The 17,894-nt window shown below is 37.4% G+C and overlaps 1 protein-coding gene and 2 non-coding genes across 3 annotated transcripts; 2 read left to right on the plus strand and 1 right to left on the minus strand.

Annotated features, from left to right (window-relative positions):
• Positions 1-4,907: 4,907 nt before the first annotated feature.
• EV154DRAFT_t154 lies at positions 4,908-4,980 on the minus strand. Its single transcript has one exon. It is a non-coding gene; the product is annotated as a tRNA-Phe (tRNA).
• A 10,071-nt stretch (positions 4,981-15,051) lies between these two features.
• EV154DRAFT_t153 lies at positions 15,052-15,123 on the plus strand. Its single transcript has one exon. It is a non-coding gene; the product is annotated as a tRNA-Glu (tRNA).
• A 447-nt stretch (positions 15,124-15,570) lies between these two features.
• On the plus strand, positions 15,571-15,900 carry EV154DRAFT_571150 (uncharacterized protein; the record flags this gene model as incomplete). The annotated part of the gene is made up of 1 exon (XM_051606239.1): positions 15,571-15,900. The coding sequence occupies one exon, from the start codon at positions 15,571-15,573 to the stop codon at positions 15,898-15,900; it is 330 nt and encodes a 109-aa protein (XP_051450928.1).
• Positions 15,901-17,894: the final 1,994 nt, after the last annotated feature.

The raw sequence follows: 17,894 nt of genomic DNA on the forward strand, positions 1-17,894 counted from the left end.
ACATCACAAATCTAAAATTTCGTACCACCAAATATTCGTACGCCAATCAAGAAGGAACTGTACCCGATGCATCTATTAATATAGTTAATCCAACTAAAGGAACCGGTGAAAGCGATGATAGCGAGTCTAATATCAGTGATAGCTCTGATGAATCAGATGAATTAATACCTGAATCATCGGATGAAGAATCTGTAGCCGATTTATATATACTTGAAGACACCTATGGCGAAACCTCAAACCGAACAAAGCACGATATTATTTATATGGAAAATAATCCTGACGTCTCTGATAATTATTTAATAAAATTACACTCTGCCATCTATCTAGCTCCATATTCTAAAACAAGTTTTACCATTAAACCTATGAATCTATCTATATCTCAGATGGAAGAAACTAAATTTATGCTATTTATCACCAATGAAAAACTCCATGACAGAGATTCCACCTGGCAACCCGCATCTTCTTACTTAAAACAATATCATGATGTTATCACTATTTACTTAATAAACAATTCGGATTCTACAATTGAATTGTCAGCCCAAGAAACACTAGGTGAACTGGATGTATTGAGTGTCGAAGACATTGAAGAAATGAACTGTTACAAGGTGCGAAAACATGCTAAAGAAGAAGATTTGTTTCATCTCGAAGAGGTACATAACCCTCCGCAAAGTACTATCATAGAATATGAAGAAAAACTATCAAGTAAGATAGATCTTACCAATATACCTGCAACAATCAAGAAATCCTATATTAAAATGATGTATCAATTTGATCACATATTTGACTGGGAAAATGACAAAATTGGAAACATTGATATCATGGAACACACGATAAAATTGAAAACTGATGCCGTACCAAAACGAGTAAGACCATATCGCCTATCACCATTGGAAACCGAAAGTTTAAAGAAGGAATTAGACAAGCTACTTAATTTGGGTATAATAGAAAAGGGAGGTTATTCTGATTGGGCAAGTCCAATCATCATGCTAAAGAAGAAAGATGGTACATATCGTATTGTTGCTGATTTCCGGTATCTGAATACCCAAAGTGAAGTGATGAATTATCCCTTAAGCAACATAGATGAGTTGCTAGATAGCCTCAATAAAGCATATTGGATGTCCACTTTTGATTTGCGTTCGGGCTTTTTCCAAGCCAACATTAGTAAAGAATCGCAACCGTTGACCACTGTCGTTTGCTCCTTGGGAGACTTCTATTTTAAAAAATTACCCATGGGAATAAAAACAAGTCCAAGTGTGTTTTCCCAAATGATGGAGCAATGCTTCCACGAACTTATAAATGATTGTATCATTATCTACCTGGATGACGTGACCTGTTTCACCAATGTTGAAGACCCGGAAAGGCATTTGAACGATTTACGAAAAACGTTCACGTGTATGGATATGCACGGTATCGTTCTGAACCCCACAAAATGCAACTTCTATCAAGAACGAATCCTTTTCCTAGGATATGTTGTCACCCGCAATTCCATAGAACCAAACCCCGAAACAATCACCAAGGTAAGGGATTTCCCTATACCAACTACCATAAAACAAGTAAGATCATTTTTGGGCCTCGCCTCCTATTATCGACGATTCGTTCCTCAGTTTGCAAAAATAGCCCGACCATTACACCAACAATTACAAACAACAAAAAAAATCGCGTGGACGGATGAAACGACTAAAGCGTTCAATACATTAAAAGAACTTTTGGTGTCAGAACCCGTATTATGTAAACCCGACTTTACCAAAAAGTTTTATGTCGTAACCGATGCAAGTAAAGAAGGATTAGGTGCTGTGCTTACACAGAAAGATGAAGAAGGATATGAACATCCAGTGGTATATTCCAGTCGCTCCTTGCATGGCTCTGAAATTAACTATGGAATATCCAAGTTGGAACTTCTCGCGGTAGTTTGGGCAGTAAAGTTGTATCGACCTTATTTACTTGGATCAAAATTTACCATCACCATCATTTCGGATCATTCTGCCTTGAACGGCCTATTGAAGTCAAAACAACCCACTGGAATTCTCGCTCGCTGGATAGAAATCTTAGCTGAATATGATTTCGAGATAAAGTATCGACCAGGACGAGTCAACGAAAGTGCTGACTACTTGTCAAGACTAGGCTATTAAAAATCTATAAAAACAATATAAAATATACAAAACCCAAAAACAATATAAAATCTATCAACAAACAAAACAAAAAAAAAAAAAACAAACATGGTCCAATTTCAGTTCGACGACCCTAAAAGCACAACTTACCCCATAACACTCTTATCCATTAAATTATTTAATTATTCACTCGTATTTAACTACCACTACTATATTATAAACAAAATTCAACTTAAATAAAATTTCGAATATCAATAACAATCCTCATATCTACTTCAGTCCATATCAACAAAAACAGTTTTCAACATGAATCAAGAAAAAATTGATGTGTTAAAAAATTATTTAACCGAATCAACCTTCCCTGATACATACAGTCAAAAAGAAAAAGACAAAATTAAATCTTGTGCATATAAATTCACTATATACAACAATCAATTATACTTTACTCAACCCTTCGACATAAATTGTTTCAAGAAAGTATTAAATCAAGAAGAAGCCAAACAAGCTTTTATACAATATCACTATCATGCACTCGGTGGACATCTTGCATATGCAAATACTTTCAATAGAATATACCAAAAATATTATTGGGATTCAATGAACAAAGATATACATCGCTACATCAAAGAATGCCCTCGTTGCCAAGAACACGGAACCAAGACCATAAATGAAAATGCATATCCAGTACCTGTTCCCATCAAACCATTCTTACAGCTAGGGGTTGATATCAAGCATGTAACCACTTCACAGAGCGGACATAGGTATATCATCGTAGCAATTGATTATCTCACTAAGTACGTAGAAGTCAAGGCACTTAGACAACAGACCGCGTCTGAAATCAGTCTCTTTCTCTATGAAGAAATCTTCACCCGACATGGTAGCCCAAAAACAATAATTACTGATAATGGCAGGCCGTTTGTTTCCGAAATAGTGAAAAACGTATGTAGCACGTTTGGAATAAAACATAAAACCATCAGTCCATACCATAGTCAAAGTAATGGTTTATGTGAGCGTTTTAACCGAACTCTGGATGCTATAGTGAAGAAACGAACCATTGCGGAAAAATTAAATTGGCCTGATTACTTACCTGCGACAGTCTTTGCGTATCGATCAATTAAACAAGCAACCACACAACAATCCCCATTCTATTTACTTTATGGATATGAACCTTTTACCTATTTTGATAATACTATCTCTCCACTTGACATAAAGGAACCAAGTTTCGAACTACAACTTCAGATAAGAACAACTATCCAGTTACATCATTTGGAAGAAATTCGTAAAAATTCATGGAACAAAATCCAAAAGTCGCAAAAGGTCCAAATCAAAAGAATTGAAGAAAAAATGGCCAATAAACGCAAGGATTACAAGCCTGGATTTAAGGTTGGTGATATTGTGAAGTTATATCGGGATAACATCTCCACGTCGTGGTCAGGAAAAATCATGATCCGTTGGTACGAAGATAATTATTGTATTCAAGAAAAATTAAGGAAAGGCGCATATTATATCAAAAATATATCAAATCCAGATGACACTATCTTGAAATTAGTTCATGGAAATCGACTAAAATCATGGACCGAACCTCACGTAAATTGGAACCAACAGACTAATCTATTCTGTATTTAAAAAAAAAAAAAAAAAAAAAAAAAAAAAAAAAAAAAAAAAAAAAAAAATTTATATATATATATCCCCCTTTGTTCCCCCATTTTCCTTTTCTTTCACATTTTTATATTTTGTCTCATCACCACCATTTGGCAAGGAATCTCGTATGGTGACTACTAAAGCAAAGGTGCATAAAACTCAACGTGAAGGCCTACAAATTAAAGGTGCCGCTAAACGACTAGAAGTCCAAAAATCCGAAAAACACAACAAGATTAAAGAATCCTTTCACCAATATGATCTTACCAAGAACAAAATCATCCATTTAGAAGATAAGAAGAACAGTTTATTAAAACAGCAACTATTACCTTATTTAAAAGAAGAACTTCAATTACTTCGCTTATTATACAACGACTCAACTGATCAATATCAAAAAGAACAGAAGAAGTTCATAAAGACTATTATTGGAGATGACAACAAAACAACCGCATTTATTAAGAAGCATCTCAAGCATGTATGACTTAATGATCGGGTCGAACATAATCGAGGAGGAGCCACATGTTACAATGCGGATTTTCAATATGTAATAATTGACTTCAACACTAAAAACTTTACTCAGACAATTTATATTTTTCATGCTAACTTTTAGCATTGTACTTCTCTAACTTGAATCCTTACCTTTTTATATTTAAAACCTTTTGACAAATTTATTATTATTATCATTTATCCGAAATCAAGGGTATCGTTACCGATCCTTTGATTTCTCAAAAACTATATAAACCTTAAAACAAAACATATTTCAATAAACATTCAGATTTTACTATATACTTTTATCATAAACTTGCCTATCAAATATTATATCTTCTATATAATTGGCCCATTATCTTACTGTCTCCCTAGAAAAACCGAAGCCTTAGTCTCTTTTTCTCTGTATCTGTCTATTAAGACCTTTTATTTTATTTTACTTAACTGGATCGTTACCATATATATTTATTATATATTTATATAAAACAACGTGGTGCTCACTTAGAACTGAATAATTAACTACAAACGTATATTATTCTCCTTCTACCTTACTGTCAAACTAAATCTAAACCAATCACTACCACTCACATTGTATCACTATTTTATAGGTGAGCGGAGGTGATATGATTTATAAGTACGACACCCGACACGTACATCCAAAAAATAAAAAAAAATTGCGGCTAAAGTGGATCGAACACCTGACCTTCAGATCTTCAGTCTGACGCTCTCCCAGCTGAGCTATACCCGCACTCTCTATCTGTCAAGCCTATAATTGTCGATGGTTCTGATGCTTCTCTAAGCCACATTCCGACCCGGACTCTTGCACCCGACCCGGACTCTACCATGGACGTTGAAATGCCTCTGGAGATCGAATTACGATTAAAGAAAGCTAAACTTCTAAAAAGGAAGTTTGTACCCAAGATAACCAATGCCAATAGAAAACGGCCAAAGAAGTAACACCACTTTATTATAAATATCACAACACTACTTCTACATTCAATAACCTGATTACTTATATTTATCACAATCAATCTTTATATCTATCACCATACTTTTATTATATTATCACCATACATATCAACATCATATTATCACATTATTATCACATTCTATATATCCCCCAAACTAGTATAAATAGCTCCTAGCTTTGTATCAAATAAACATTATCTTCTATTTTATATATCTTAAGTATATATCTACTTATTAACTGATTTACCACTGAGAGTTGAATCTTAACCCTATTAAACCTATTACAAGACTGATATTTCGCTTTCTCAAACTTTTTATTAAATTGGAACGGTTAAATATTTTAGCCGGTACTTTAAAATCGATAAAAAATCAACAACGTTAGCAACAACTTCCAAAATAAGTTTTACAGTATTAAAGCTTATTACCTCAAGTACCTTCAAACAAGTTTTCAACCCCATTGAACAAGATCTACAGTTTTTAGAAAATTCGAAATTGTTAATTTCTTAAAAAATGGAAAATCAACAAGCAATGGACTGCACCATTGATTCTGTACAGCCTAACCTCGATCACGGACAACTCTTGGAATATGTCTACAATCTCGCTTCTCAAGTTAACGAACACTCTACAATTTTGAAAGAAATGGCACTTCTGAAAGAAAAAATCTCTACTCTTGAAAAGGAAAATACGATTCTCGCCTCGGAAAATAAAATTTTGAAAGAAAAATTTATTTCTGTTTCAACTAACCCCGGTGCATCCAAGACCACCATTCCACCTCGGGTTTCAAATCAATCCAACGAGGATGGTAACCGCGGCTCATCTAGCAAAGACTCTACATGGGCAACTAAGGCTGCTGAAACACGCCCTGAAAAACCTAAACGTACTTCCCCTGCCACTTCTTTAAAGAAGCGTATCGCAGCCGCTCGTCCTTTCCAAAGTCCCGAAGACAAAGGTCCACAAGGCTTCCAATATGTGTATATTGGTAGATCCCGTAAGATCATCAGATCCGAAGTTCGTTCTCGCCTCAGACGTTCAGGCATCGACACAGGTCGTATACTTGACGTCACGTTCCCAGCCTCTGGTGTACTAGGTCTCTTGATGCACGTACAGTATGTACAAACATTTACTGAAGCTATGGCCAAAGTCGACGCCACACTGTTCCCCGACTTCGATCCTCTTGACCCCAAACATTTGGCTGACCCCCAATATGTGGCTATGTCACATGAAGATCGTTGCCAAAAAATGCACGACATTGTCAACAATCGTGCAATTGATACTCTCTCCTTCTTGCGTCCTCTCGTTGTTGGTGCCGTTGCTCGCTCATTTGTTAACTTAGGTTGGATCGATGATCAAAATGCTAAGGATGCTCTTGCCAATGCCCAAAAGAAACTGGGCCAAGTCGACTCCCGTAAAGCTGCATTCTATTTCAAGACTGCAGTAACAGAATCTTCATCAGAATCTGAAATGGAACTTTAATGAGTCTCCATCTCAATTCTAACAACAACAACTCCCTCCGCTCCTTCTCCTTTAGTCTCTGGAATGCCAATGGTCTTCGGGCTACAACCATTCAAGATGTACTATCGCATGTCACTAATTCCGATCTCCTTTTTATCACTGTAACATGGCTCACTGCTGGTTACTTGCCTGCCAATTGGTCTCAATATCATCTCTACGGTACTTTGGTCTCTAATGGTAATGGTCGAGGATCCGGTGGTGTGTCATGTTTTGTCTGGCCTCAATGCTCTATCCCTGTAACTCAACTTCCTTCTCCCAATGCATACACCTTATCAATAAAAATTGGTAACGTCAATGTGCATTGTACATACTTCCCACCCAGTCTCTCTCGAGAGCTGGTGCTTTCCGCTCTAAGGTCCATCCCTCTCGGCTCTGACACCATTCTCTGTGGTGACTTTAATGCACGTCTTGGTCCTCACATTGGTGATTCAATTACTACACCTCGTGGTACTGATCTAACTACTTGGTGTGAACAACAAGATCTATTGGTTCTTAACACTTCTCTGGCACATGGTGTCTCTACCTTTTCAAAATTTCGACAAAATACCGAACAACGTAGCATCATTGATCTGTTTCTTACCAATATACCCGACTGGAACTTCAAACACCCTTCCCTAGTGGTTGAATCTGATCTTTCTCTCGGTTCAGATCATAGACTCATGACTCTGTCATTTGACTATGATTCTGCTTTACGATCTGGGGGTGATAGGTCTGGGGGTGATAGGTCTGGGGGTGATGGATCTGGGGGTAGAGATACCATAGCTCCGAGACGCCTATGGAATCTCTCGCGGCTAGGTGAAGATGGCCCTAAAACGCTATTTCAGTCCAAGTTGGTTTCTCTCGTTGCTCCTCTTGTTGATTCTCTTACTGATATAGTGTCTAATCCTCCCCTGGTCTGCCCTGATATTGATGGTCTCAACCAAAGTCTCAATGATCGCCTCTATCAAGCTCTTGACTCTTCTGTCGGTGTTAAAAAACCTAACTCTGGTAAGAAGTGGAAAGTGTTCTGGTCCAACGAAATGCAAGAAGCCGCTCGAGAACGTGATCGTTGCTTTGGCAGGTGGCGTCACTCTCGCGGTGTTGATAAAGCCTACTGGTGGAATCAACATCTTACAGCACATAAATCTCTTCGTCGTCTGGTATCTGCAGCAAAACGTCTTTCCTGGAAAAACTTTTGTGAGTCTCTTAAAACTAACTTCTCCAAAGCCACTGCTACCCTAGCAAGAATAAAACGTCGCAGACAGTGCTCTTCTACCTACGCTCATCTTGATGGTCCTCAAGCTTCAGTTGATGCAATGGCGAATCACTTGTCTAGCGTATACGCTGGTAATCTCCTCCCTCCTCCTGCCAGTCGTCCTCCACCACCACCCAGTTTCCTTGACAATAGTCCTCTCCCTGCCCTGATGACGGACTATTTGACGTTGATCGTGTTTTAGAACACATCAACCGATTACCATCCCGCAAGGCTCCTGGCTCTGACCACCTCAAGGCTGAAATGCTTAAGTCTCTTGGCAAAGATATAGCTAAAGTACTCTCCCTTCTCTTTACCCTCTGCTACTAAAGGTCCTATACACCTAGCCTATGGCGCATAGTTAATGTATTCCCTATACACAAAAAAGGTGACCCATTTGACCCAGCAAACTACAGACCTATTTCACTGACATCTGTCACTCGAAAACTGTTTGAATTCACTCTCTCTGCCTCTATCTCTCTCCTCAGCCCTCCACTAGATGTAGCTCAAGGTGGGTTTCGCCCACAACGTAGCCCCCTTGATCAAGCCCTTTGTTTACATGACCTCGTACGTGACTAGCTCCGTACAAATCATCGTCTTCCAGTGGTAGCATTCCTTGATATTAATGCCGCTTATGATACCGTCGATAGACGAGTTATCTGGAACTCTCTGGCCAATTCTCCTCTACCTAAGCCTATCCTTGCACTACTGGTAAATTTATTTGATGATGTTCACATCTCAGTCTTAATTTCCAACCATGTATCCACTCCCTTCTCTCCTGATACTGGTCTACTTCAAGGTTCTGTCCTGTCACCTTTACTATACTCTCTCTATATCAATTCTCTGCCTGGTGTTCTTCGGTCTGTTGCTACACCAAGTACGACTTCTGTCCTCTCTCCTGGTGCTACTCAACGTACTCCAATTAATTGCCTCTTGTTCGCTGATGATGTAGCTATCCTAGGATCTGCATCTCAAGTACAACGCATGCTCAACCTATCCGCTGAACACTCCCACTCGATCGGCTACCGATGGACTGCCTCAAAATGTGCTGTTCTCAATGCCCCCACAACCGGCCCTCAAATGACATTGTACGGTAACTCACTACCTACAGTTGATGAGTTTGTATACTTAGGCGTACCTTTCAACAAGGATGGTCTGTATGGCCCTGGCATCTTGTCCCTCCGCCAAGCAAGTGCAATCAAAACCATGGCCCTTCCCACTTCAGTTGGTGTCCACAAAAATGGTTTCTCTCTCCTCCTCTGCTCCCGGCTATATACCAGCTTTATTCGTCCAAAAATAGAGTATGGTCTCGCCATCTCCCACCTCACAGCTACACAATTAAAAGCCATTGACGATACACAAAACCGGCTTGTCCGAATGTTCGTTGGTGGATCTGGTTCAATGTTGCTAAACATATTACTTGTCTCGCCTCGATGAAACACCGCTATAACGTGCTTGTCACTAGATATGTGTTGAGAGCTAATTTACTACCAGATGACTGTCTACTTGCTCTCCTGAAGTCTCTACAAAAACCACCCAGATTGATCTCTCTTCTTCAAAAGAATGCCCTCTACAGATCTCTGCCAACTCCACTACCCGCCACTCCTGCTTTACTGAATACACACTTCAGAAAATTCTGGCAAGACCAATTTGATACTCTCATGGCTAAAGCTGTTTCCTCTGGACATCATGTTCTACTTCGAGCATGTCGTCCATGTACTTCTAAACCTGACCCTATACTGTATCTTCCAATGTCCAAAACGGCTAGAAGTCGCCTAGTACGCTGGCGTCTAGGTCGATTCGCCAACATGCGTGAACAATGTCCCTGCTTTTCTGGTGAATACATCACTCGTGACCACTTTCTCTCTTGTCGTGCTCTGGAGTCAACCCTTTGGGAATCTCTACCACAATCTCCATCACCTACAATTCATCGCCTGGACTTTGCAATTAGTAGTCTTCCAACTTCCGCTTCTTCAGGTCCACCACCATACTGGTCTGACTTACTTCAATTACTATATGCAATTGATTGTCTTGTACATCCTCTTGCTAATATTGCCCCTGATCCGGATCCTGGTGATTCATGGCTTCCCCCTCCTCTGCTCCCTACATAGATGACCTATTTGTATCTGTCTTCCATCTGCGTCGCTACGGTGGTAAGTCATATCAAAGTTCCCAGCCGATAGTCGAACCAGAGGATCATTTACAAATACATTAGTCTACAAGCTCTTTTCATACTCCTAATCCTTTTTTCCCCATACGCTCTCGGTTGGGTTTTTTATATTTTCTGCTCAAATTTAAATTAATTCATCCTTTGTGGCATTTATGCTCTATAGAGTCGCCCATACATTGTTGTAAATAATAAAAATTAAAATCTTCAACCTGAGCTATACCCGCGGGCTATGGTCTGTCATATGCTTTTCTGGTTTCGTCGGTTGTTCCAATTGAGCCAATCACATGACTTTCACGTGAGCGCGTAAACCTTCGGCCGAAGCAGGAGTCGTTTTTGATCTTTCTGGTAAATCCTCTTTGGTTGGTGTGGAATGTCGTGATGAGGTGAATGTAAGGTGGTTTTGTTTTCGTTTTGCTTGGTGTTTGTCTTTGTTTCCTTTGTGTTTTTGCCCTCGTGCAAGGCTTGCCTCACCTTTGGTATTTGTACTTCTCTTGTAGTAGTACTGTAGGACATAAGAAGTAATACTTTGTGTCTGAGCACAAGTTTAGATTCAGCTCGTTTTGGTCAATTGTGTTGCTGGTCACCAAATTGTACTCAGTGCGAGGTGGTATTATTTCTGTGGTCTGTGTCTGTGTTCGTGTTCCTGTTTTCTTGTTCTCTTCTCGTGTTGCCTCGTTCATCTTGTTCACACAAGATTTGATTACTGTAATTTCGATCTTGACATCTAGTCTTACGTGTGATATACACTCTCTTTATAGTAATAGTATGAGTAATCTTCGCATTTTGTTCTTGCAGTACAAGATGTCGTGCTTTCCAAGGAATAATCTGATGTAATCACAATTAATGTAAAAGATATAAAAGGCCCTCAAAAAGCCAGAATCTTAATAAATCTTATCTTATTTTTATCTCTAAATTTCAGACCTGTGTGTAGTTTTGTGTGCTATTGGTATTTTGTCTACTTGAATCATTTCTATTAACCATCCAATAACGTAGGTGTATTATTGCATTAATGTATCGTTTGTCGAAACTTATTAACATGACCATTTATTTGATGGGTATTATAGTCTGCTGCTACCTTTCATTGATTCACTATGGCGGACATACCAGCAGCTGTGAATTAAATGGCAACATAACTGCCATTTTTTTTATTTGCTCGATATCCCCAGCCAATAAGATTCGAGCAAAAGATTGATACAAATGATCATAATATCATAAAAAAACAAAAATGCTTCAAAAACATTTCTGGAACCGTCAATATGTAGTTTAGATGTTATAGAAACTATCTCAAAGTTAAAATTAGATTGCTATATGCCAAAACATCGATGCAATATTGATCCGAATTTGATGGGTTACGGTATAAAAAATGATTTTTTGCGCTTGTGAAGCAAATGGTAACAAGTTGCCATTTTTTTACTTATTTTTTTTTTAAAAAAAAATATATTGCGCCTGGAAAAACTTGCGAATGACAAGGGGCTCAAAATATACCAGTGTAAGAGAATGTGGTGTGCCAAAAGCTTGTTAAGGGAGAGCTTTAAAAGTGACAACCAAACACACAGAAGAAGGGTAACAGTAAAAAATTCTTATGCGGTTTATTTCATCAATATCGTTAACAAGGTAAAAAAATGTAGAATCAACAAGATCCCGATAGTTCAGACTCTATCAATGAAGCTTTCGAAGATATGGGTCGCGATGAGTCCCCCATCATAGCAGACGTGCTGTAGGTTTTTTTTATTGTTTTTCATGTATGATATATGTATACTCATATGCGATACTTTATTTTTATACATTTCTCCTCCACCAGAGGTAGCGAATGAACCTTCACGTAAAAGAACCAGAAGAAGATAATAGTCGTGTCTGGTCGACATGATTGGTCCATTCTGGTTTTTAGCTTCTTTATTAGTGTGTATTTTAGCGTTCTTTTAGCTTACAATTTTTTCTCTCTTTCTTTTACTTTTATTTATCTTTTAAAATAAATAGCCTTCAAATAATAATGGTAAGGGTATATAGCCCCTTCTAAATAACGGAATGTGTGAAAAAATATGTTGGAATTGAGTATGTTTGCAATGACTGAAGCAATGACATGTAATCTGTATAAAAAACTAAAGGGTTTTTTTTTAGATAAAAATTTAGCCTATTTTTTTTTATTTTGATCAAACTGAAGTACGCCTGTATAATATAACCATTTTCCATAGATAATGGCCCTCATCAATAAACGGTTCTATCTTTACAGGTAAATAGCCTTTAAAAAGTTATGTTTTATTCTTATTGATATCATACTGCTTACATATAGACTATTTATTCTGTGTACCTTTCACTCAAACGACGACATTTTAGGAACACCACCGGTCAAATAATCATCGACATCAGAACTTAAGGCTGGTAATAAAATACAGAATTAATAACAATATTACTATTTTCTTACAATACCTTTGTAGAGTGTTAAGAGAATCAAAGGTAAGCTAAAGTAACATCCAAGCATTATAATGGTATATCTTATTGCCATGTATACAACCACAAACCTAAATAAAAAGGTTAAAGTTATATCAAACTCTCCTATACACCACTGAAATATAAATAAACAATCCAATAAAACGTGCTTTACTGCCAATAATAACAATGAATAAGAAAATGTGAGCCTACCAAATATAAAAGAATGGGTCTAAAAGAGAGGTTAAGGGTTTGTCCGTTTAAAAAAAAGTGGCAGCTGTGAACGTTTTGTTATTATAGAATATCATAACTGCCACTTTTACAAGCCAGGAAAATGGAAGCTGTGAATGATTTGTCTTCAACAAACTAAAATAGATGCCATTTTTTAAAACCAAAAAACAGCAGCAGTGAACCTCTTGGCTTCATTCAACTGTTAAAGGTGCCATTTTTGCCAGCCAAAAATATGGCAGTTGTGCCTCTTTTGTTATTATAGAATATCATATCTGCCACTTTTGCACGCCAAAAAAATGGCAGTTTTGTGAAGTAAATGGCAGATAGTTGCCATTATTTCCGCCATAGTGATTGCCCTCTTATCGTTTGAGAACACTACCCATTGTCCAACCGACGATAACCCGAATACTAGCTATATTCATATTACAGGTCTGTCAGAACCAATCCAGCCAATAAAATAGTTCCGGTACAAGAGCCCGGTACCGAGAACTATTATGACGCAATGGAACTCACAAGACCCAAACGAAGGTTTAAGCCAAAGGTCACGAAGGCAAGACCAAACAAGAAAACAAAACTATATGTCATAAGAACAAACAAGCAAAGCTATAAACTAATTTAGCATGAAAACAATTACGCACATATGAAACATCAATCAAATTAGATAGTATAAATAACCCCACATTAAAATTAATAAATCTTTATCTTTTATCTCATACTTTATTTTGTACTTGTACTTTGAAGAGTACTCTTCTAGCCAATAGGAAAAGGTTCACGTAATAGTCACGTGCTAGGTTATTACGTAAGGGTCCATTAAACATCTAAGGTTTACACGTATCAGTCTTGTAATAGGTTATAGTGGGTTAAGATTCAACTCTCAGTGGTTAATCAGTTAATAAGTAGGTAAGTACTTAAATATATAAAATAGAAGATAATGTTTATTTGATACAAAGCTAGGAGCTATTTATACTAGTTTGGGGAATATATAGAATGTGATAATAATGTGATAATCTAATGCTGATATGTATGGTGATAATATAATAAAAGTATGGTGATAGATATAAAGATTGATTGTGATAAATATAACTAATCAGGTTATTGAATGTAGAAGTAGTGTTGTGATATTTATAATAAAGTGGTGTTACTTCTTTGGCCGTTTTCTATTGGCATTGGTTATCTTGGGTACAAACTTCCTTTTTAGAAGTTTAGTTTTCTTTAACCGTAATTCGATCTCCAGAGGCATTTCAACATCCATGGTAGAGTCCGGGTCGGGTAAAAGTCCGGGTCGGAATGTGGCTTAGAAAAGCATCAGAACCATCGACAATTGTGGGCTTGAAACACGTTCTGTGATATGAATATGTTTGTTATTCGGGTTATCGTCGGTTGGACAATGGGTAGTGTTCTCAAATGATAATAAGGCAATCAATGATAGGTAGCAGCAGACTATAATACCCAGCAAATAAATAGTCATGTTAATATGTTTCGACAAACGATCCATTAATGCAATAATACACCTACGTTATTGGACGGCTAATAGAAATAATTCAATTAAGCGAGAAACCAATAGTATACAAAACTACACACAGGTCTGAAATTTAGAGATAAAAATAAGATAAGATTTATTAAGATTCTGGCTTTTTGAGGGCCTTTTATATCTTTTACATTAATTGTGATTACATCAGATTATTCCTTGGAAAGCACGACATCTTGTACTGCAAGAGCAGAATGAGAAGATTACTCATACTATTACTATAAAGAGGGTGTATATCACACGTAAGACTAGATGTCAGGATCGAAACTGCAGTAATCTAATCTTGTGTGAACAAGATAAACGAGGCAACACGAGAAGAGAACAAGAAAACAGGAACACGAACACAGACACAGACAACAGAAATAATACTACCTCGCACTGAGTACAAATTGGTGACCAGCAACACAATTGACCAAAACGAGCTGAATCTAAACTTGTGCTCAGACACAAAGTATTACTCTTTACGTCCTACAGTACTACTACAAGAGAAGTACGAATACCAAAGGTGAAGCAAGCCTTGCACGAGAGCAAAAACACAAAGGAAACAAAGACAAACACCAAGCAAAACGAAAACAAAACCACCTTACATTCACCTCATCACGACATTCCACACCAACCAAAGAGGATTTACCAGAAGGATCAAAGACGACTCTCGCTTCGGCCGAAGGTTTACGCGCTCACGTGAAAGTCATGTGATTGGCTCAATTTAAACAACTGACATAACCGGAAAAGCATATGATATTTCATAACGTCCTCAATGGTCCAACGGCTAGGATTTATCGCTTTCACCGATACGGCCGGGGTTCGACTCCCCGTTGGGGAACTTAGATTTTGCTTTTGTCGTGGCTTCGGCCACACAAGTAGTGTCGTGTGTTGTCAGATATAATTTTAGACTAAGGGCCCTCACAAGCAACAAAATTTTTTTTTAAAGATCCCGATTTACGACTTTATTATTATTTTTTTTTTTTTTTATTTTTTTTTGTGAAAGGTTACAATTTTGCCAAATAGATGAATAAAAAATTAAATGGATATATATAGGCGATTAACAATAACATCGAATTTTCTCCAGTGCCAAAATTTTCGAAATATCCCAATAAAGGATTAAAATCCAACGACCCCAGAATCCTTCTATCAGATGAAAAATCAGCCAAATTGAGCTACTGAACTCACCAATGTTTTTTTTTTTTTTTTTTTTTGATGAAAGAGTTGTGTTTGTGATCCTCTTCATTTTTCTTTACCAATTATTAACTATCCAATGTTATTTAACCAAATGCCTTTCCAAAAGTACACTACCATCGTCATATGGGATTCAGCAAGCACCAACGTTTTCATCGAGTTGTTTTCCGATTACGTTGTAAACGTGGGTGTTATTCGCTCACCTCAAGCAAAGCTGAATTTGAACAAGGCAACGGAAGATGCTTTTAATGCCAGTGACGCTATCAACGGTAGAAGGGACTTTGCAGCGATGAATAACAAGTGGATTCGCCTCTGTGATACGTTCAGAACCAGACGAGACGATGCTAATTCTACTGGTAGTGCACCTCTTCAACACTGGGAGTTTCACGATCTGATGGAACAGGCAACATCGAGAATGCAATAAAACTGTAGTGGAGACTTTGTTGTCGGTGAAGTGTAGAAATGTCTTATTCCATAATCATATTCATATCATCATCAAGTCCAAATAAAATTTATTGCGATTCAGCAACTACTGTAACAATTTGAGATAGGTTCATTTTGTTTTCTCTAGAAATAAAAAGTATATCGAAACAATAGAGTCCTTGAAAAATAATAACAGATAGGTTAGCATTTTGAGTGAACTTTATATTTTAATCGTTCAAAAAGGGTCATTAAAAAGCAACATCATGGATTTTGGAAAAAGCTTTCTTTTGGAAGTCTGAAGTAACCTTTCACAAAAAAAAAAAAAAAAAAATTAATAATAAAGTCCTTAATCGGGATCTTTAAAAAAATAATTTTGTTGCTTGTGAGGGCCCTAAGCTCTGTACAACTTTAATTTAGATATAACCTTTTCACAAAACTATAATTCAATAAAGATCATCTTTGATTTACTATACTTAACTTTACATAAGCACATCTATTAAAATCCTTCTGACAGTGTAATGAATATGAAGTCACGGATAAATTACTGGATTTCCCACCATATTTTCAAAAAATAGCCCCTAATTTTTCAAAAAGGCTGTCGTGACTGCTTTTAGATAGTTATAAATATGTCAGATCAACTATTCAATAAAACAATAACTCGTTTACTACTCTACTTAAATATCTATAACTAAGCTTAACACTTATATCAGACCCGACAAGGCATCAGTAATTTTTCAAAAAGCGCTCCACTATTTTTTCTTAAAAAGATACCAATATTTTTTCAAAAGACAAGTAGTTTTTTTATAATTGTTAATTAACTTAAAGCATTTTTTCCATGGCAATACATCGAGGAAAGAAGCTAACCGAATGTCGAATCCATCCACGACAATCCTGTAGAGTTACATTTGTAACTGACTCCATAATTCGAGGAGTCAAAAGATCGCCTGTGTCCAAAGGGTTTCTTTTAATACCACTCTTTACCTTCGACCAAAATTCCTTAATTGGATTAAGAAAGGGGGAATATGGAAGCAAATAAACGCACTTATAGCCTCTTTCTTCTATTAACGCTCTGATTGCAATTGGTTTGTGGATTGGTGCATTATCCATTACAAGATAATAGCCGTGTAATCCATTTCTATCTAAACAATCCATCATGCTGTTAAGATAGCTCATGAAATGAGATGATCTTGTACCCACTCTACCATTTACGACGACTTCTTTACCATTGATCTTTCTCTTTTTGCTCCCCGTTGTTGAGGTAGGCTTTCTTAATGATATGTCAATTACACCGTCAGTTGAAATTGCGCCTAAAATAGTGATTGAAGTGCTGCGAGAGGTAGGTACAATAGCCTTGGCAGGCTTGCCTTTCTTTGACCAACCTCTGTTACGGGTGATATTTATGTTAAATCCTGCTTGGTCTATGAACACGCAGTTTTTTTCAAAGTCCATATCCTCGTTAGCAATCCACTCCTCTACCGACTCTCGACGTTGAGTGATTACATCAATGTGGTTTCGTCTTGCAGGTATTTTCTCAAGTCGTTTCATAGATAAAGCACATCTTTCTCTCATAGATCTATGCAATGCTGACTTACTCACCTAAATATTCTCATCCGAAAAATGATTCGTCAAATCCTCTAGAACTTGAGCAAGTACAGCAGTAGGCCTGTCGTCGATGTACTTGATGATCCAGTCTGCATTCCTGTCTTTTAATTTGAATTGGGATCCCTTAGGACGTCGTTTCTTTCTTTCAGGGACATGGCTCTTTCCGCTAATAATCAGAATAGCACTTTTCAAGGTCCGCTAGACTTTACACAAACAAAGAAATCATGGGTACATGCAGTCTCGGGTGGATCTACCAAGGTCTCCAGCTACATGGCAGGAACTACATCAAGTCTCAATCAACCGCCTGAAGGGCAGCCTGGACAGCGTCCTTTTAGTGCCGAGAATTCGTCTTCAACCGACCTTGTTTTGAGCAAAGTCACTCGCCCATTTCTT

The sequence above is a fragment of the Mucor mucedo genome (assembly GCF_025094135.1).
Source record: "Mucor mucedo strain NRRL 3635 chromosome Unknown EV154scaffold_215, whole genome shotgun sequence".
Taxonomy (NCBI): Eukaryota; Fungi; Mucoromycota; class Mucoromycetes; order Mucorales; family Mucoraceae; genus Mucor; species Mucor mucedo.